The 21,488-nt window shown below is 34.9% G+C and overlaps 1 protein-coding gene across 1 annotated transcript; it reads left to right on the top strand.

Annotated features, from left to right (window-relative positions):
* Positions 16,345-21,243, top strand: LOC109838078 (probable polygalacturonase At1g80170). Its single transcript, XM_020406552.1, has 12 exons — positions 16,345-16,464; positions 16,563-16,700; positions 17,147-17,317; positions 17,728-17,751; positions 17,842-17,870; positions 18,035-18,125; positions 18,265-18,472; positions 19,111-19,192; positions 19,283-19,391; positions 19,565-19,681; positions 20,824-20,976; positions 21,154-21,243. Exons 1-12 carry the CDS (start codon positions 16,345-16,347, stop codon positions 21,241-21,243), a joined length of 1,332 nt encoding a protein of 443 aa, XP_020262141.1.

Genomic DNA, 21,488 nt, shown 5'->3' with positions numbered 1-21,488 from the left:
GTGTACATAATCATGTATAGGCTCGTTTAATTTTTGAGCATTTTGACAAGTTTTAGCTAGGTGGCCTTTACGACCACAAATAGAACATTTGTGAACTTTGTCATACATACGTGCATAGTGTATAGGATTCTTAGAAGAATTATCATTGTATTTTGCACACAAGTCCATAAGTTTTTATTATTGATAATGCATGTTTTAAGAGTTGAATCTAAAGATTAAATGCGATTTTTAACAACATTCAACTCATCATTGTTAGTCACATGGGCATTGACATTGGAGCATACATGATTACTAAACTCATTTCTAATGTTCTTTACTTCTAGAGTGGCATTGTTTTTCTCTTGAGTTAACTTAGCAACATCACTTCTTAATCTTTCATTGCATTCTTTGAAATTAACATTTTTATTTGCAATGAAATCAAACTTAGATACAAGGGACTCATGAGTGGACTTCAAATGAACATGCTTGCTTTTCAATTCCTTAAAACTATGTTTTAATTTCTTGTTGTCATGCAATAATTTTTCAAATTCATGTGCAAGTTCATCAAAAGAAATATCATCATCGTTTTCGAGCTCACGTACCTCACTAGGATCATCTCCTAGTGGAAGCATACATGAAGATGAAACTCCTTTAGATTTTGAGGCGGGATTTTCCAACTCTTGTCGGATAGCCTCCAAATCACCTTGATGTGTTTTTATTAAATTCCAAAGCTCGTAAGCGCTATCAAAAGAATCAAGAATGTTAGCAAAAGATAAGCCAAAGGCATCGATTAATAATTCTAGCAAAGACTTGTTTAAAGCAAATAATATTTTGTCATCATTATTCTACTTGGATTTCTCCGTAGTGGGAACTCTATAAGCACAATCGATAATTTCCCAAATATCAATATCATTAGATCTAGCAAATAGGTTAAATCTAATACACCATTGTGCATAGGGAAAACTATCTAATCTAGGAGTAATATTTATAGCATAACCGAGACTGGGTGCATTAAACATGTCCATGATATATAAAGCAAGAAAGCAAATAAGATCAAAACAAGATTAGTAAGATAAAGACTTGGATCTTTAACTCAAGACGATTAGTCCTTAAATCAAAGAGCACCAAGATCTAATACCAAGTGTTAGACCCTAGAGCGAGGGTGATTAGGATCTTATGCTAATCTAATTTATTTTTATACCAAATTAAAAACTTTATTGATTATTTAAATCTTACAAGAGATATATAAGCCAAAATATAAAATACAAGCACAAGATAAAAGTATACAAGGCAAACTCAAACACAAGATATGATCACGGAGTTCGGTTCTCACGACCTACATCTCCGCTCCTCACCTTGAGAAGATCTCCACTATCACGACACACCCGGTTTGGAAGCCGGAACTTATCTACACACTCGATTATCAAGTCAACCGACAACTCTCACAAAATCACACAATGTACATACACAAGCTACAACCTCAAGTGTTGGTCCTCACGTATCAACTCCTTCAAGTACTCGGAATTATCACCTCTCACTAGGCCACCGACGCCACTCCTCTCGGTATCGACTCCGTCCTCACCACACACTACTCTCTGTGTACAAGTGTATTACAAGTGATCTCATGATAAGCACAATATAATAACGAATATTCTCTACACTTGACGAGAACTCAATTAAGCTCACTCTCACTAAATCACACACCACTACCCAATAATATATTATATGAGATATAACAAGCTCAATAAGGGTGCGTGATAAATGAGTTTAAATAAATTCTAACTCAATAAGAACTAGCGTGATAAATGAGTTTAAATAAATTCTAACTCAATAAGAACTAGCAATAAAATTAATAAGAAATAAATGTTAGAAAGTTGAGTTAGGAAAACTTCTCTACAAAGAGATGATGATTTGGATATTGAGGATGAACTCCTCAACAAATGATGCAAGCTTGTCATTGTAAAACAAACTCTTTTTCAAACCAAACTTGAAACAAGGCTTAAACACCTCTTAAACACAAACTAAACTCTTTTAAAACTTGATTAAGGAATCTTCTTATATATAAGAGTTTAGAGCATATGGGTATATATAGCATCTCAATACATCAGCTAAAACCCAAAGAAAAAGACCAAAAAACCACAAACACACAAAACAGAAAACTAGCCGTTACTGTGCAACGACTCTCTGATAAGTCGACTTATGAGTCGACTCATGAGTCGACTTATGAGTTAACTAATGAGTCAGGTTATATGAATCGACTCAGCAAAAGAAAAATCATAACTCCGCTGCACTTCGTGAGTCGACTTATGAGTCGACTAAACATGCACAGACCAGATTTGCACAGGAAAACTGAACTTTAAACCATGTTTAAAAATATTAAATAAATTCCAAAAATTGTAAAATTTGGGGAATATTTTATAAACATGTAAATAAGCATGTTTCAAAAAAAATTTCCAAATGTGATTCTCCGTTTGTGAAATCTCTTAGTTTTGCAAAAGCTTGTGAAACAAGTGAATAATATTCTTAGTTTTGGACAATTGAGATAACAAGGATATGAAACCTTTTCAAATGAATTTATAAACTAAACAAAAGTTGTATAAAGTAAATTTTAAGTCTATACACAAATATCTCAGTATATTGCCAAAATCACATTAAAGCCAAATATGTGTGTTATGTGGATATTGAGCTTGAGATATATTCACACAATATATAGTCCTATTCTAGTTGTACCAAGTTGATATGCATGAGAAGCTAAATGTTGGATCTGACTTGAGTTGAATAAGCTTGGTTATAAATGTGGCTCTTGAGTTACTCAACCTGGAACAAAACAAATACTGAAAAACATATTATAAATTGTTTGCAAAATCATCAAAACAAGATTCAAAAGTAGGCTCATATACATTGATGGCCTTCTTGTTTTGATGATGATTTATAAACAATTTACTTCTAATGTTGTTTGTCTAGTATTTGTGTTTTTGTATTAATTATAGACAAACAACATGTTGGAGGTGGATGGACTAGAGCTTTCACGATCATATCCATTGGAGGATGGAAGGATATAGTGGTATGAAGCCATTGCACATCAAGTCTTATTCAAGATCAAGCTTCATCCACAACCTAGTCAAGCTTCAATGAAGATCTCATAGCTTGGGTAAATTAGTTTAAGGTTTATATTATGTGTGTTAATTCTATAAGCTCCAACATACACACACACATATATAAATTTGTGATTTTCCAAAATATAGGTGTTTTTATGCAAAATATTATGTTTATGGATTAAAGACTTATTTATACTATTTTCACATATTGTATAAGTCTATAAATCCTTTCTAAAGTGTTTCAAAGTTTTGTTTAAGTCATTTTGACAAAATCAAGTTTTTAACATGTTCATACTTATGTGATTTTGCAAAATGATGAGATTTTATAAATGGGGAATGCAAATTGAAAATTTCTTTTGTAACATGTTCATTATCATGGTTACAATCATTTCTCAAAATTTTATATTTTTTAGAATTTATTTGATATTTTTAAAGAGGGTTTAAAGTTGACTTTTACTGTTCATATCAGGTTGTGTGCATGTTATAAGTCTACTCTAAGTCGACTTATCATAAGTCTACTCTAAGTCGACTTATCATAAGTCTACTCTAAGTCGACTTATAAACTGTCTTTCTGCATGTGTTTTTCCTTCTGTCAAGTCGACTTGTGTAACCTAATAAGTCGACGTATATATAGTCGTTGGCACAGTAACAGCTAGTTTCTAGCTTTATTTATTTTAATGTTTTTAAGGGTTTTGGTTGGATTTTTGGGCTGGTTTCTTCAAGCCTATAAATACCCCTTTGCATTAACTATTTCTAACTAACTAAGAGAGTTTTAAATAAGTTTTTTAAAGAGATTAAAAGTTTGTTTAGAACGTTTTAAGTTTTGGGTTTGTTTACAAAGGAGGAAGCTTACGTTGTAAAATTGAGGGATTCATCCTCAATCTTCTTCATCCTCTCATTTGTGTTTATAGAGAAGTTTTTCTAACTCTTTTCTCTAGCGATTTTATTATTGATTTTCATATTCTTATTATTACTAGTTTGTTAATTGAGTTAGAATTTGTTTATACTCATTTTATCACACACACCCTATTTGAGCTTGTAGCATTTCATATATCATATATTGGGTTGTGGGTTTGTGATTTATGAGATTGAGCTTACATTGTGTTCTCACCCATTATAGAGAACAATTTATTTGCATTGTGCTTAATTGTGAGATCACTTGTAATACACTTGTACACCGAGAGGAGTGTGTGGTGAAGACGGAGTCGATACCGAGAGGAGTGGCGTCGGTGGCCTAGTGAGAGGTGATAATTCCGAGCACTTGAAGGAGTTGATACGTGAGGACCAACACTTGAGGTTGTAGCTTGTGTATGTACATTGTGAGGATTTGTGAAAGTTGTTGGTTGACTTGATAACCGAGTGTGTAGAGTTTTCGGTTAGCTAGAAAACCGAGTGTGTAGAGAAGTTTCGGCTTCCAAACCGGGTTATGTAGTAGATTTTCCCCGGGAGTGGGGAGCGGAGACGTAGGACAGAAGGTCCGAACTCCGTGATTATTTTCTTGTGTTTGGGTTTGGCATTGGCACATTTATTCTTTCATATTGTTATATCGCAATTGTTGCATGATCATATTGTTTACCCTCGCTTATATTGTATATCCTTGCACATATCTTGTAGCATATCATACTTGCTAGGATATATTTGTTAATTAGTTTTAATTGGCATAAAATCGGATTAGATTAGCATAAGATCCTATTCACCCCCCTCTAGGGTTCTTTCCTAGTGGCATAGGGTCCAACATTAAACTAGAAGTTTTCTTGTAATGAAGAGACATATGATACATCCTACAGACCTCCCTTATTGAACCAGTATTATTGAAATAACTAATTATATATATAAACTTAACACCACCCTGATGGTTATAACCTTAACGACGGGAAAAAATATCTCCGTATAATCCACTCCTTCTCGCTGTTGGAATCTTTTCATAACTAATCTGGCATTGTATCTTTTGCTGCCATCACTCTCCTGCTTGACTCAGTATGCCTACTTGTTATGTAAAGCTTTCTTCTGTGTAGGTAGTTGGGCTAACTGTCATGTCTCGTTCGAGTGTAGAGAATCAATCTCTTCTTGCATTGAATGCTTAAACTGCTGAGATTCACTAACTTGAATAGCCTCCCCTTAGCACTTTGGTTCTCCGCTATCTGTTAAAAGCAAATAATCAAGTGATGAAAGATATATGAGATTTTGTTTGGGTACCCTGGATAACCTCTAAAGCTCCACACCTCGTGTAGTCATCTCTGCACTTGGATTCGTCTCCGTTTTTCGGTCAGAATTAACATTGTCTCTCCCATTTGGAAGTTCCTCCAAATCCATGTATTCGGATCCACCTGCATCCTTTGTGCTGTTTCCACCGCTTTGGCAATCCCTATCATTTTCCCTATCCTTGTACATCACCTCCTCATTGAATATAACGTCTCTACTCCTGATGATTTTCCTGTTCTTCTCATCCCTCAGATGATACCCGAACTCATCAATACCGTATCCAATGAATATACATTTTTGTGACTTAGCTTCTAGCTTGTCTCTGACATGGTCACTGATATGAACATATGCCACACAACAAAATACTCGCAAGTGTGAGAGATTTATTGTCTTGCCACACCAAACCTCTCATGAGTCTGTTTATTGTGAGCATGGCCTTTAATGCTCAACCTGCTTTATTCAATAGATAAAGATGTATTGTGTGTGTTTTCGTCAATACCTGGTTCAAGGGGTCTAATTCAAGGCCTAGTCCATTATATCCCTCAGGTGGCGATGAACTCACTAAGGAAAGGTTCAAAGCCGAAAGCTACCTCTCCCGAATTCACGATTTGAAAGGTTGCCCAAACTATATTTGTTTTATGATTTGTTGATTTATTTATTTATTTTTCGAGTTTTCAGTAAATATTGCCTTTTGGGGGGAGGGGGGAGGGGGACACTATTGGCTAAGTTGTTCATGAAAAGGTAAATTTTCCTTTGTGAACAGTCCCACATTGGAAAATGAGATGAATAGTAAGGGGTTTATATTGGTTCACCCCTTATTAGGCTTTGAATAATGTTTTGGGTTTTATGGGCTTTGCATAACACACACGCACGCACGCGCATGCACGCCATGCCTCGCCTCGCAGCGCCGCGTGCCACGCGGCACCGTACGCGCACACATTACTTTTACTTTTCTAGATTTTAATTTTGCATGTTTTACACGTTTTGACTCATTCGTAACGGATGCAGAGATGACGCGGGGAGTTACACAAATCCTATGAATGTGTGCGGATCTGGAGCAACGGTTCTTTGGCGTCCAGCTCCTATATATACAGGGGTTCTCCTCCTCGAAAGATACACAACAACTCTTCTATCCTCTATTTCTCTGTTAATATTTTTGCAAAGTTTACTTTTCTCTTTGGGCAATGTTCTTCATCTGAACTTAAGCTATGCTACTCTCGCCCGAGTACGGAGGCCGGCCGAACCAGGAAATTTTAACGCTAGGAGAGAGAGGATCGACTGCGACAGGGTGATAGGTGGGTCCTCAATCTTCTAGGGCAGTGAAATCACAACTGCTCCCATTCAGGCCTGATTTTCCGACCTTTTATTTTCGTATTTTATACTAATATTCTCTTCTTTGACAGCATACCCAACATAGTAGGGGTGCTAAACCTTATTTGTATCCGATGAAATATCGGTAACCATATCCGTTTGGATATGAGTATGGTTAGTCAAATCTATAACTGATAGAATATAGTTACAAATATAGTTTTGTAATGAAATATCTGAATCCACACCTAAAATATCCGAATACATATTAGTCATACAGTAACAATAATTTTTCTTAAATCGTTAGATTATGGATTTGAGGATAATTTTGATGCAAGATGTCTAATCTTACTTCTTCATGTATAATGAACATAATAATGAACCCTTTTGTATCACATGAACTATATTTTTTTAATATTATCTAGTTTTCTCATATTAATTTTGTATCCGCATGCATATACGGTTATATATCCATATCCGTATCTAATTTTAGCAGATATGAAAATAAGATTTTTTTATTAGGATATAATATCTGCATCTGTATCCTTATCCGTATTCGTATCCGTGATGGGTAAGCAAATGTAGATATGGTTTTATCATATCCAAGTTGCATCCAAACTGAATGCACCCTGGCAGCATACTGCTATGAGGTACTAGTTCGTCGTCGCAGAATCAAAATCCTCCCTTAATTATTGATCATGCCACGTGCAGTAGGACTTGATCACTTCATGTGCAGCTATGGTATCCTATAGGAAAGTTGCATGGTATGAAGATTATAAGGTGGTTGAATTGTTAACTTGCTCTCAGACTGTTCTTCGTTTCAAAAAATTTTGTGGTTCATGATACATGCTCCTTTCTTAATTTACTCGATATTTACTTCTTAACACTTAGAATAGCAAAAAGAACAGTTAATTAATTAAAATCCATATAAAAGGAACAAAGAAATCCAATTGTAGAAAAATTTGATCATTTGATATTTGTTTTCCAATAATTTTAACATGATAATGCAACAAGATATCCTATTCAGATGAAGAGAAGCTCAAAGCAATAAGAATAAGGTTGATTGAAGTGCAATATATTTGATCTTCACCTTTGATTTTTGTTTTCCAATATTTTTAACATGATAATGCAACAAGATATCCTATTCACATGAAGAGAATTACTCAAAGCAATAAGAATAAGATTGATTGAAGTGCAATATATAGAACATAAATCCATCGGTTCAATTCAAACATGAGATTATATAGAGTGCCGAAAAAGGTCCGCTCCTCTTTCTGCATCTTACTACACTTCTTAATTTTCATTTTGGAATAACTATTGCACACAATTTAGGGAGGTTTATAAGTTTGAATAAGGTACCTGGCCCTATTTTTACTTCAAAAAAGCTCCTAAAGGTCTAAAAAATCTACAGTAAATAATATCAAACCAATATTGCGGCTCAAGTAGGAAAGTCCAGGGTATATCCCATGATGTTGAGACGAGGACAATGCCTGATTTGTGTACTGTAGAATCGTGCTAGTCCAAAATTATGGAAAGAGACACGAATGTTAGTGATCATGTTGTTTGCAGGAGATCATGTTTGTCTACAAACACTAGAAGATTTTATGAATTTAAGTATCTAGGTCGTGGTACAACAGAGACCCCTTAGTGCACCGATTAGAAAAACGATAATATTAGAGTTAATGAGGCTAGGAGATTTTGAGGTAGGTTAGAGGCAATAAGGATATGATTACGGCTAACTTAACGGAGGAGATGACACATAACAAAATGGAATGGAAAAACATGATTCATGTAGCAATCCTAAATATTTGGGATAAAGGCTTGGTTGTTATTATTGTTATTGTTGTTAGGCCCTGGTACAATTTGCTAAATTAAACTAGAATTTTTCTTATGGTGAAGAGATATATAATACATCCTACAGACCTCCCTTATTGAACTGGTATTATTTAAATAACTGATTATATATATAAACTTAACACCACCCTGATGGTTATAAGCTTAACGACGGGATAAAATATCTCCATATAATCCACTCCTTCTCGCTGTTAGAATCTTTTCATAACTAATCTGTTATTGTATCTTTTGCTGTCATCACTCTCCTGCTTGACTTGGTAGGCCCACTTGTTATGTAAAGCATTCTTCTGTGTAGGTAGTTGGGCTAACTATCATGTCTCGTTCGAGTGTAGAGAATCAATCTCTTCTTGCATTGAATGCTTCAACTGTTGAGATTCACTAACTTGAATAGCCTCCTCTTAGCACTTTGGTTCTCCACTATCTGTTAAAAGCAAATAATCAAGTGATGAAATATATATGATATTTTGTTTGGGTACCCTGGATAACCTCTAAAGCTCCATGCCCCGTGTAGTCATCTCTACACTTGGAGTCGTCTCCATTTTTCGGTCAGAATTGACATTGTCTCTCCCATCTGGAAGTTCCTCCAAATCCATGTACTCGGATCCTCCTGCATCCTTTGTGCTGCTTCCACCGCTTTGGCAATCCCTATCATTTTCCCTATCCTTGTACATCACCTCCTCATTGAATATGACGTCTCTACTCCTGATGATTTTCCTGTTCTTCTCATCCCTCAGACGATACCCGAACTCATTAATACTGTATCCAATGAATGTACATTTTTGTGACTTAGCTTCTAGCTTGTTCCTGACATGGTAACTGATATGAACATATGCCACACAGCAAAATACTCGCAAGTGTGAGAGATTTACTGTCTTGCCACACCAAACCTCTCATGAGTCTGTTTATTATGAGCTTGGCCTTTAACGCTCATTATTATGAGCTTGGCCTTTAACGCTCAACCCGCTTTGTTCAATACATAAAGATGTATTGTGTGCGTTTTGATCAATACCTGGTTCAAGGGGTCTAATTCAAGGCCTAGTCCATTATATCCCTCCGGTGGCGATGAACTCACTTAGGAAAGGTTCAAACTCAAAAGCTACCTCTCCCGAATTCACGATACGAATGGTTGCCCAAACTATATTTATTTTATGATTTGTTGATTTATTTATTTATTTTTTGAGTTTTCAGTCAATATTGCCTTTCTATTGGCTAAGTTGTTCATGAAAAGACAATTTTTCCTTTGTGAACAGTTCCACATTGAAAAATGAGATGAATAGTAAGGGGTTTATATTGGTTCACCCCTTATTAGGCTTTGAATAATGTTTTGGGCTTTATGGGCTTTGCATAATGTTTTGGGCTTAATGGGCTTTGCATAATGTTTTGGGCTTTATGGGCTTTGCATAACACACACGCACGCACGCGCATGCACGCCATGCCTCACCTCACCGCGTCGCGCGCCATGCTACACCGCACGCGCACACATTCCTTTTACTTTTCTAGATTTTAATTTTGCATATTTTACACGTTTTGACTCATTCGTAACGGATGCAGAGATGACGTGGGGAGTTACACAGATCCTATGTAATGTGTAGGGATTTGGGGCAACGGTTCTTTGGCGTCCAGCTCCTATATATACAGGGGTTCTCCTCCTCGGAAGATACGCAACAACTCTTCTATCCTCTATTTCTTTGTTAACATTTTTGCAAAGTTTTACTTTTCTCTTTAGGCAACGTTCTTCATCTGAACTTAAGCTATACTACTCTTGCCCGAGTACGTAGGTCGGCCGAACCAGGAAATTTTAATGCTAGGAGAGAGAGGATCGACTGTGACAGGGTGATAGGTGGGTCCTCAATCTTCTAGGGCAGTGAAATCACGACTGCTCCCATTCAGGCCTAATTACTGACCTTTTATTTTCGGATTTTATACTAATATTCTCTTCTTTAACAGCATACCCAACATAGTAGGGGTGCTAAACCTTATCTGTATCTGATGAAATATCGGTAACCGTATCCGTTTGGATATGAGTATGGTTAGTCAAATCTATAACTGATAGAATATGATGAAATATCGGTAACCGTATCCGTTTGGATATGAGTATGGTTAGTCAAATCTATAACTGATAGAATATAGTTACAAATATAGTTTTGCAATGAAATAGAGTATGGTTAGTCAAATCTATAACTGATAGAATATAGTTACAAATATAGTTTTGCAATGAAATATCTAAATCCACACCTAAAATATCCGAATACATATTAGTCATACTGTAACAATAATTTTTCTTAAATCCTTAGATTATGGATTTGAGGATAATTAGATTATGGATTTGAGGATAATTTTGATGCAAGATGTCTAATCTTACTTCTTCATGTATAATGAACAAAATAATAAACCCTTTTGTATCACATGAACTATATTTTTTTAATATTATCTAGTTTTCTCATATCAGTTTTGTATCCGCATGCACATACGGTTATATATCCATATCCATATCCAATTTTAGCAGATATGGAAATAAGATTTTTTTATTAGGATATAATATCAGCATCTGTATCCTTATCCATATTCGTATCCGTGACGGGTAAGCAAATATAGATATGGTTTTATCATATCCGAGCTGCATCCAAACTGAATGCACCCCGGCAGCATACTGCTATGAGGTACTAGTTCGTCATCTCAGAATCAAAATCCTCCCTTAAGTCTTGATCATGCCACGTGCAGTAAGACCTGATCATGCTATGTGCAGCTATGGTATCCTATAGGAAAGTTGCATGGTATGAAGATTATAAGGTGGTTGAATTGTTAACTTGCTCTTAGACTGTTCTTCGTTTTAAGAAATTTTGTGGTTCATGATACATGCTCCTTTCTTAATTTAATCGATATTTACTTCTTAACACTTAGAATAGCAAAAGAACAGTTAATTAATTAAAAGCCATATAAAAGGAACAAATAAATCCAATTGTAGAAAAATTTGATCTTCACCTTTGATATTTGTTTTCCAATATTTTTAACATGATAATGCAACAAGATATCATATTCAGATGAAGAGAAGCTCAAAGCAATAAGAATAAGGTTGATTGAAGTGCAATATATTTGATCTTCACGTTTGATTTTTTGTTTTCCAATATTTTTAACATGATAATGCAACAAGATATCCTATTCACATGAAGAGAATTGCTCAAAGTAATAAGAATAAGATTGATTGAAGTGCAATATATAGAACATAAATCCATCGGTTCAATTCAAAAATAAGATTATATAGAGTGCTGAAAAAGGTCTGCTCTTCTTTCTGCATCTTACTACACTTCTTAATTTTCATTTTGGAATAACTATTGCACACTACTTAGGGAGGTTTATAAGTTTGAATAAGGTACCTTGCCCTATTTTTACTTCAAAAAAGCTCCTAAAGGTCTGAAAAATCTACAGTAAATAATATTGAACCAATATTGCGGCTCAAGTAGGAAAGTCCAGGGTATATCCCATGATGTTGAGTTGAGGACAATACCTGATTTGTGTACTGTAGAATCGTGCTAGTCCAAAATTATGGAAAGATCCATGAATGTTAGTGATCATGCTGCTTGCAGGAGATCATGTTTGTCTACAAACACTAGAAGATTTTATGAATTTAAGTAGCTAGGTCCTGGTACAATGGAGATTCCTTAGTGCACCGATTAGAAAAACGATAATATTAGAGTTAATGAGGCTAGGAAATTTAGAGGTAGGTTAGAGGCAATAAGGATATGATTACGACTAACTTAACGGAGGAGATGACACATAACAGAATGGAATGGAAAAATAAGATTCATGTAGCGATCCTAAATATTTGGGATAAAGGCTTGGTTGTTATTATTGTTATTGTTGTTAGGTCCTGGTACAATTTGCTGAATTAAACTAGAAGTTTTCTTGCAGTGAAGAGATATATGATACATCCTACAGACCTCCCTTATTGAACCGGTATTATTGAAATAACTGATTATATATATAAACTTAACACCACCCTGATGGTTATAAGCTTAACGACGGGAAAAAATATCTTCGTATAATCCACTCCTTCTCGCTATTGGAATCTTTTCATAACTAATCTGGCATTATATCTTTTGCTGCCATCACTCTCCTACTTGACTCGGTAGGCCCACTTGTTATGTAAAGCTTTCTTCTGTGTAGGTAGTTGGGCCAACTCTCATGTCTCGTTCGAGTGTAGAGAATCAATCTTTTCTTGCATTGAATGCTTCAACTGGTGAGATTCACTAACTTGAATAGCCTCCTCATAGCACTTTGGTTCTCCGCTATCTGTTAAAAGAAAATAATCAAGTGATGAAAGATATCAGAGATTTTGTTTGGGTACCCTGGATAACCTCTAAAGCTCCATGCCCCGTGTAGTCATCTCTGCATTTGGAATCATCTCCGTTTTTCAGTCAGAATTGACATTGTCTCTCCCATCTGAAAGTTCCTCCAAATCCATGTACTCGGATCCACTTGCATCCTTTGCGTTGCTCCCATTGCTTTGGCTATCCCTGTCATTTTCCCTATCCTTGTACATCACCTCCTCATTGAATATGATGTCTCTAATCCTGATGATTTTCCTGTTCTTCTCATCCCTCAGACGATACCCGAACTCATCAATACCGTATCCAATGAATGTACATTTTTGTGACTTTTCTTCTAGCTTGTCCCTGACATGGTCACTGATATGAACATATGCCACACAGTAAAATACTCGCAAGTGTGAGAGATTTACTTTCTTACCACACCAAAACTCTCATGAGTCTGTTTATTGTGAGCATGGTCTTTAACGCTCAACCCGCTTTGTTAAATAGATAAAGATGTATTGTGTGTGTTTTTGTCAATATCTGGTTCAAGGGGCCTAAATCAAGGCCTAGTCCACTATATCCCTCTGGTGGCGATGAACTCACTAAGGAAAGGTTCAAAGCCGAAAGCTACCTCTCCAGAATTCACGATACGAAAGGTTACCAAAACTATATTTGTTTTATGATTTGTTGATTTATTTATTTATTTTTTGAGTTTTTAATCAATATTACCTTTTTTTTTGGGGGGGGGGGGGGAATTTGTTGGCTATGTTGTTCATGAAAAGACAATTTTTCCTTTGTGAACAGTCCCACATTGGAAAATGAGATGATTAGTAAGGGGTTTATATTGGTTCACCGCTTATTAGGCTTTGAATAGTGTTTTGGGTTAGTTGGGCTTTGCATAACATACACGCACGCACGCGCACGAACGTCATGCCTCGCCTCGCCGCGCCGCGTACCATGCTGTACCGCACGCGCACACATTCCTTTTACTTTTCTAGATTTTAATTTTGCACATTTTACACGTTTTAACTCGTTCGTAATGGATGCGGAGATGACACGGGGAGTTACACGGATCCTATGTAATGTGTGCGGATTTGGAGCAACGGCTCTTTGGCGTCCAGCTCCTATATATACAGGGGTTCTCCTCCTCGGAAGATACGCATCAACTCTTCTATCCCCTATTTCTCTATTAATATATTTGCAAAGTTTTACTTTTCTCTTTGGGCAACGTTCTTCATCTGAACTTAAGCTATGCTACTCTCGCCCGAGTATGGAGGCAGGCCGAACCAGGAAATTTTAATGCTAGGAGAGAGAGGATCGACTGCGACAGGACGATAGGCGGGTCCTTAATCTTCTAGGGAAGTGAAATCACGACTGCTCCCATTCAGGCCTGATTTTCTAACCTTTTATTTTCGGATTTTATACTAATATTCTCTTCTTAGACATCATACCCAACATAGTAGGGGTGCTAAACACTATCTGTATCCAATGAAATATCGGTAACCGTATCCGTTTTGATATGAGTATGGTTAGTCAAATCTATAACTGATAGAATATAGTTACAAATATAGTTTTGCAATGAAATATCTGAATCCACACCTAAAATGTACGAATACATATTAGTCATACTGTAACTATAGTTTTTCTTAAATCCTTAGATTATGGATTTGAGGATAATTTTGATGCAAGATGTCTAATCTTAGTTCTTCATGTATAATGAACATAATAATTAACCCTTTTGTATCACATGATCTATATTTTTGTAATATTATCTAGTTTTCTCATATCAGTTTTGTATCCGCATGCACATACGCTTATATATCTGTATCCGTGTCCAATTTTAGCAGATATGGAAATAAGATTTTTTTTATTGGGATATAATATCTGCATCTGTATCCTTATCCATATTCGTATCCGTGATGGGAAAGCAAATATAGATATTGTTTTATCATATCCGAGTTGCATCCAAACTGAATGCACCCCGGCAGCATACTGCTATGAGGTACTAGTTCGTCATCTCAGAATCAAAATCCTCCCTTAAGTCTTGATCATGCGACGTGCAGTAAGACTTGATCATGCCATGTGCAGCTATGGTATCCTATAGGAAAGTTGCATGGTATGAAGATTATAAGGTGGTTGAATTGTTAACTTGCTCTCAGAATGTTCTTCGATTCAAGAAATTTTGTGGTTCATGATACATGCACCTTTCTTAATTTACTCGATATTTACTTCTTAACACTTAGAATAGCAAAAACAACAGTTAATTAATTAAAAGCCATATAAAAGGAGCAAAGAAATCCAATTGTTGAAAAATTTGATCTTCACCTTTGATATTTGTTTTCCAATATTTTTAACATGATAATGCAACAAGGTATCCTATTCAGATGAAGAGAAGCTCAAAGCAATAAGAATAAGGTTGATTAAAGTGTAATATATTTGATCTTCACCTTTGATTTTTGTTTTCCAATATTTTTAACATGATAATCCAACAAGATATCCTATTCAGATAAAGAGAATTGCTCAAAGCAATAAGAATAAGATTGATTGATGTGCAATATATAAAACATAAATCCATCGGTTCAATTCAAACATGAGATTATATAGAGTGCTAAAAAAGGTATCCACCAAACTTGCTGAATTAAACTAGAAGTTTTTTTTTATAGTGAAGAGATATATGATACATCCTACAGACCTCCCTTATTGAACCGGTATTATTGAAATAACTGATTATATATATAAACTTAACACCACCCTGATGGTTATAAGCAAGTGAAGCCCCAATAACTTCTAAAATCGCTGTAAACCCCCAATAACTATACTGTAAAAAACCACAACAGGTTTTTACATTTTGCAAATAACCCCCCGTGACAGTGTTTAGTTGACATTTTACTTTGGTGACATATTTAGCTCCCATAATGTGGACTAAACGCCGTCATGGGGGTTATTTGTAAAATATAATAAGTAATTGTGGTTTTCTACAATTCCCATAGTTACTGATGGATTAGCGCGATTTTAGAAGTTATATATTGAGGGTTACTGCAAAGCGCTGAAAGTTCGTGGGGAATTTAGTGTAGTTTACCGGTTTAATTTACCTGGCAATGCGTATAATGTTCAGTGCTTCCTTGCTATTTAAGCTGACAAATTAAATTAATACGCTCACACATTGACAATTGTACCTTGTATAATGGCTTGATTCTGATTGATTCAGGAATGAAGATTTCGGCAAAATATGCTGACAAAATATTTTCATTCATTTATATCCTTCAAGAAATGCACAATTCCGTAATATGCATGAACTGAGATTTAATTCCTTCCGCAAATGTGATGTATAGTTCGTATATTCTAGCTATATGCCGTTGTTAGCCGAACCTTTCCACCTTTCCAACAAAGAAATTAAACTGTCTTATAAATAGAGCAGATTTCCTCCTCGTTCGCAACTCGCAAGTTTCTTTTGAGAAAATTCTTGTTTGCTAGTAAGCATGGTGAGAAGCTAATTAGTCCATTGTTTTCTTTCGTGTTAGATTTAGTACTTACATTAAAGCTTGATGACTGAAATATTTTTAACTATCTTTTTATAGGATATCTTTCACGTTATGCTAATATTTGGCCTAGCCACTTCGTTAGAAGTTGGCATAGCTGGTGCAGGCCCTCCGCCTGTATTCAATGTCCTAAACTTCGGAGCGAAGGGAGATGGTTTTGCAGATGACACACAGGTATTATTGCAGACGTATATGTACTATCTACCCTTCTGTAAATATTATGATTAATTCATAAACGCTATGACCACTGATTTACGTTCAATATATTGTAGGCTTTTTCAAAAGCATGGGCGGCCACATGCTTGGCGACTACAGGACCACCAACAATGTATGTGCCTAAGGGCAGGACTTTTCTTGTGTCGCCCATAACATTCAAGGGTCCTTGTAGATTCCAGAAAGTTTTATTTCAGGTGACACAAGAAACAAATACCTATATATTTCATAAAAGGGTAAATCTTAATTAAAAGGGTAAATTTTAGAGCAGCCCCAAAAATTCTGTAAATTTTATACAAGAACTTCTAGACTTTATAAATAAGAGAAATGGGGTAATGGACAGAGTAATACGACATGATTGACGTGTATTTTCCTCCCATATAAATGCTCTTCATTCAAATATTCATCATAAACTTTGCTTAGACATATTTCAAACTTATTACTCTACCCGTCAACACTTGTGAGATTTCCAGTAGTTCAGGGGTTAGTATGGTCATGAAACTTCAGGAGGGGTTTTAGTGAAATGTTTCAAAATGATTAACGGGAAATTTCTCAAATTAAAGTGGGCCTTTTCTTTCTTGTTACCATATTTTTCAATTATGATGACTTACTCAATGTTTTTGTCTCTCATTTTTCTTATTAGATGGAAGGCACACTGATAGCACCAAACGATCCCAGGTGGTGGAAAGGAATCGATCCATCTCGCTGGTTGCAGTTTCAGCATGTTGGTACACTGAATGTCTTTGGTGGAGGTATAATAAATGGTCGAGGGCAAAATTGGTGGAAACAATCATGCAGAGATAACCCAAAACCGGTATGATACACAAATGTTTCATCTGAATACGTTGTTTCATAATGTCAGATATCTGGTGTCCAAATTCATAAGATAGTTTATAACATAAAGCGAACCTTTTCTATTACTTATTTCGGTTTTATTTGTCAAACCCATGTCCATGAATCGGTATTTGGATTTAGTAATGCAAAACTGATAATTAATTTAATTCTTCTAACCAAAATTCCTTTCGAATTAGTATATAAAAATATTAATAGTAACCAGTCATGTCAAAGAATCAGCTAATGTAAGTAATATAGTAATTTGATTTTGTATTACACCTTAGTGTAAACTAAAGAATGATAATTATGCTTCTCTTGCTTGAAAGTAGACTATACATTTTAATACGTCAAACATAAACACTTTCTAATGAAACTCTTTTCTTTTGGCAGGGATGCACTCATATTGCACCAACTGTGAGTATTCCTTTTATTTAAGTACAATTAAAATTGCTCAAAATTTGAGTCTAATTTTTTTGTCCATAATTATATGTTTGTTCATGTAAGGAGCTGGTTTTTAAGGAGATTGACAAGCTGTACACAATACTGCTAAAAAAATTTCCCCCCCTAGTAAAATGTCTTAATGCGTGTACTTATTACAGAAGAAAAAAGTTTATCCAATTTTGTAAACCAAACATGAGTCTTTCAGATGAGAGATCATGTTTGATACGTTTATTGTAAATACTGATATATATTTCAGCATCCGCGAGATATTTTTTGTTTATACTTGTATTGCTGCCAAGAACCAACAATATCTAAATGTGCACGTAACGATGCAAACTGTTACTATGGTATGTGATCCTTAATTTATCAAATATAATGATTACTGTTGATGGGGTGATGACGCAATTTACTTAATCTAAAATTGACTAAAGGCTCAGATATCATTTACATACAGTAGCTCAAACTACAATTTGTTTGATTTTCCAGGCAATAACATTTGAAGATTGCAATGACCTCTGGGTGAGGGATCTGCAGTCTGTTGACAGTCCACAAGTACATATGCTCCTCTTTAACTGTCAACGAGCGACTCTTTCAAACCTCAAGATGGTTGCTCCTGAACTTAGCCCCAACACTGATGGTATCCATGTTCAAAATTCACAACACATATATATCCAAAATTCAACCATGCAAACAGGTAAAAAATCTATAGGCGAAACTTACTATATATATATATATATATATATATATACTTATATATATATATATTATAGAGAGATGAGAGAGAGACCGAGAGAAATAATGGGTATGCTTGGTTACCGGAAGCATAAATTTTGTGCTTCGTAGTGATGTTTCACATCCTTATCACTCACTCTACCCATGTGAATTTGTTCTCAACATTTGATATGAGCTGGACGGCGGATTGACACCTCACTATCAACACAATTTTTGTGGCTTGGTACGCGAAGCATACCCATATTTCTCATATATATATATATATATATATATATAATATATTATATACTATATATATATATAGATATATATATATATATATATTATATATATATATATATATATATTGTAAACATGCTCTCGCATGGTGAAGATCCTTTTGGTAGCTTGAAAACTTGGGACTATAGAGCATGTTTCTATTTTTATATTTCAAATCCACTTTAGAAATTTGTGGCTAGTACAAAAATTGATTTTGTTTGCTTTTATAGCATTCTAAAGTCTGTGCCGCTGCACAAGAATCTAAAGTTGCTTTGAGGTTTGAGGATTAAAATTTTGTACTCTAACAATATTGAATATACGATTACTTTTATTGAAATACAGGTGATGATTGCATATCTATTGGAGATCTTGTTAACGATGTTCATATAGACCAGATTGTCTGTGGACCAGGACATGGCATTAGGTTCATGGTCTATTTTGATAAATAAACATTGTTGTTGCTTTTATTTAGTGTAATGTGGTAATGATGATTGATAATTTAATTGGTTGATAGCATTGGAAGCTTAGGAAGGTATGGCAGTGCAGCTTCAGTTGAAGGTATAACCGTTAGGTATTCAAACTTTTATGGGACAACAAATGGAGTAAGAATCAAGACATGGCAGGTAAGTAAATTTTGTATTCTTTCCATTTGAAAATGCTTCAATGTTAAGTGATGTACATCTATATTTTGAATCCATGATTAATTTAAAATTAAACTATTTTATAGGGAGGAAAAGGGTTTGTAAGAGGAATCAGGTTTGAGCCATGATTAATTTAAAATTAAACTATTTTATAGGGAGGAAAAGGGTTTGTAAGAGGAATCAGGTTTGAGCATTGCAACTTCACCAAAGTTGATAATCCTGTAATCATTGACCAGTATTATTGTGATGCCCCTGGCAATTGCCCACCTCAGGTACATATGGCTTTGCCTATAGTCTATTCTGCTCATCAGATGTCATATTTTCCCCTTCATTTTTGGACTGTTGAAGATAAAACAGTCTCTCTCAGAAAGGCGATGTATTTATTTGATATTAGTACCGTAATGATAACTATACACTTTACATTTTATTGAAGAACTTTTGCAAAAGATTCATGAAATATTAGTACCGTAATGATAACTATACACTTTACATTTTATTGAAGAACTTTTGCAAAAGATTCATGAACTTGCAAAATAAGGACACTTTTATTTAACGTTGAAGAACTTTTGCAAAAGATTCATGAACTTGCAAAATAAGGACACTTTTATTTAACGGTAGATTTCAAAACCCCCTTAAGTTCGGGTGTTTATCAGATAACCCCCGTTAATTTGCAAAATGTTATAACACCCCACCCTCTGAGTTTTTGGGTCTTAGATAACCCCTTACAGATTTAAATGTTTTTCAAAGAACCCCTTAAATGCATCAACCACAACTTTCACTGGCTAAAGCATCCTCTGTTTGTCACTTTACTCACCCATGTGAAAATTGCTGTTAACTCTGTTAGAGGGATTTCCTCAAAAAAAAATGAAGGGGTTTGTGAACCCCAAAACTAAAGGAGGATTTTGCGACATTTTGAATGTTAATGGAAGTTATCTGAGAAAAGCCTGAACTTAAGGGAGGTTCTGAAAATTTACCCTTTATCTTTAGTATAACTCTATGTTCAGTCAAGAACTGTTTTTCTTTTCTTTGGGAACATTCAAAACAGAAAAACTAAATGAAAATGTTTATTCAAAAATTTTGAGCTCGATATTGAATCCTCTTTAGTTCATTCCTCTTTGTTCGGTTTGCCTTTGTTTAAATTAGATCCTTGATAACTGTCAGAGTGTTTTTATATACAATATTTCATATGGAAAATAATGTTCACAATTATGTAATCTGTCAAAATGTAAGGGTATTTTTAAAGCGGTATTTAAAACTTTAGAAAATTCAAAAGAGAGTAACAGAATACAATAAAAATGAAATCTTTACAGAAACTCCCTTACTAACTCTTCTGAAATTTTTTTGAGGTATCAGTATATCTTTGCATAGAAATATATACACTTCTCAATTTCTAATCTACTTGCATTTCATGTAGAATATAAATGCAGTTCAAATCAGCAACGTAACATATGCAAATTTGTATGGAAGTTCAAGCACCCCAGTTGCAGTAAGTCTTAACTGTAGCCAGAGTGTACCGTGCACGTTGATGGAGTTTGATACTTTGAATATTTTCTCACCAAACAACGGGGTTAGCACAAAAGCCTCTTGCATCAATGCCCACGGCTTCACCAGGGGATTCATATATCCGCAAATTTCATGTCTTCAAACACCAGCATGAACTTACACATAGAATATTTGAATTGCATCAGTGTGTGATGTTTGTTGTATTTGAGTTAATTATTTGTTATGTCCTTGATATAATAAGAAAGAGGTGAAGTTTTCTGCTTTTGCTTATGCAATGGAATCTAGTGGAAAGTACTTCCATTCAAAAACTCGTTACTTGTTGGCATTTTAAAGAAATTATGAATTTATAATCGCCGTCGTTGTTGCGGTGGAAGGAGTAACATGGTATCAAAGTAATCTAAGTTCCATTCCAACCGCCCATGAATTTATTTACTATAAGTTATTATAATAAATAATTTTAATTTTCTATTCGATTCAAAATAGATTAATTGGATGAATGTATCAAAAATGAAAATATTCATTGACCTTGGTACATTGTATTAATGATGTATCAAAAAATATCAACCACTAATTAAT

Source organism: Asparagus officinalis, chromosome 1 (assembly GCF_001876935.1).
Source record: "Asparagus officinalis chromosome 1, Aspof.V1, whole genome shotgun sequence".
Lineage (NCBI taxonomy): Eukaryota > Viridiplantae > Streptophyta > Magnoliopsida > Asparagales > Asparagaceae > Asparagus > Asparagus officinalis.
This window is presented reverse-complemented; position numbering and strand designations above follow the sequence as displayed.

Bases quoted from the DNA above. Each gene is read 5' to 3' on its own strand.
- LOC109838078 (XM_020406552.1), top strand. From the start codon at position 16,345: ATGCTAATATTTGGCCTAGCCACTTCGTTAGAAGTTGGCATAGCTGGT. The intron at 19,193-19,282 runs GTTCATGGTCTA...ATTGGTTGATAG, and splicing joins GGACCAGGACATGGCATTAG to CATTGGAAGCTTAGGAAGGT. The intron at 19,392-19,564 runs GTAAGTAAATTT...ACTATTTTATAG, and splicing joins TAAGAATCAAGACATGGCAG to GGAGGAAAAGGGTTTGTAAG.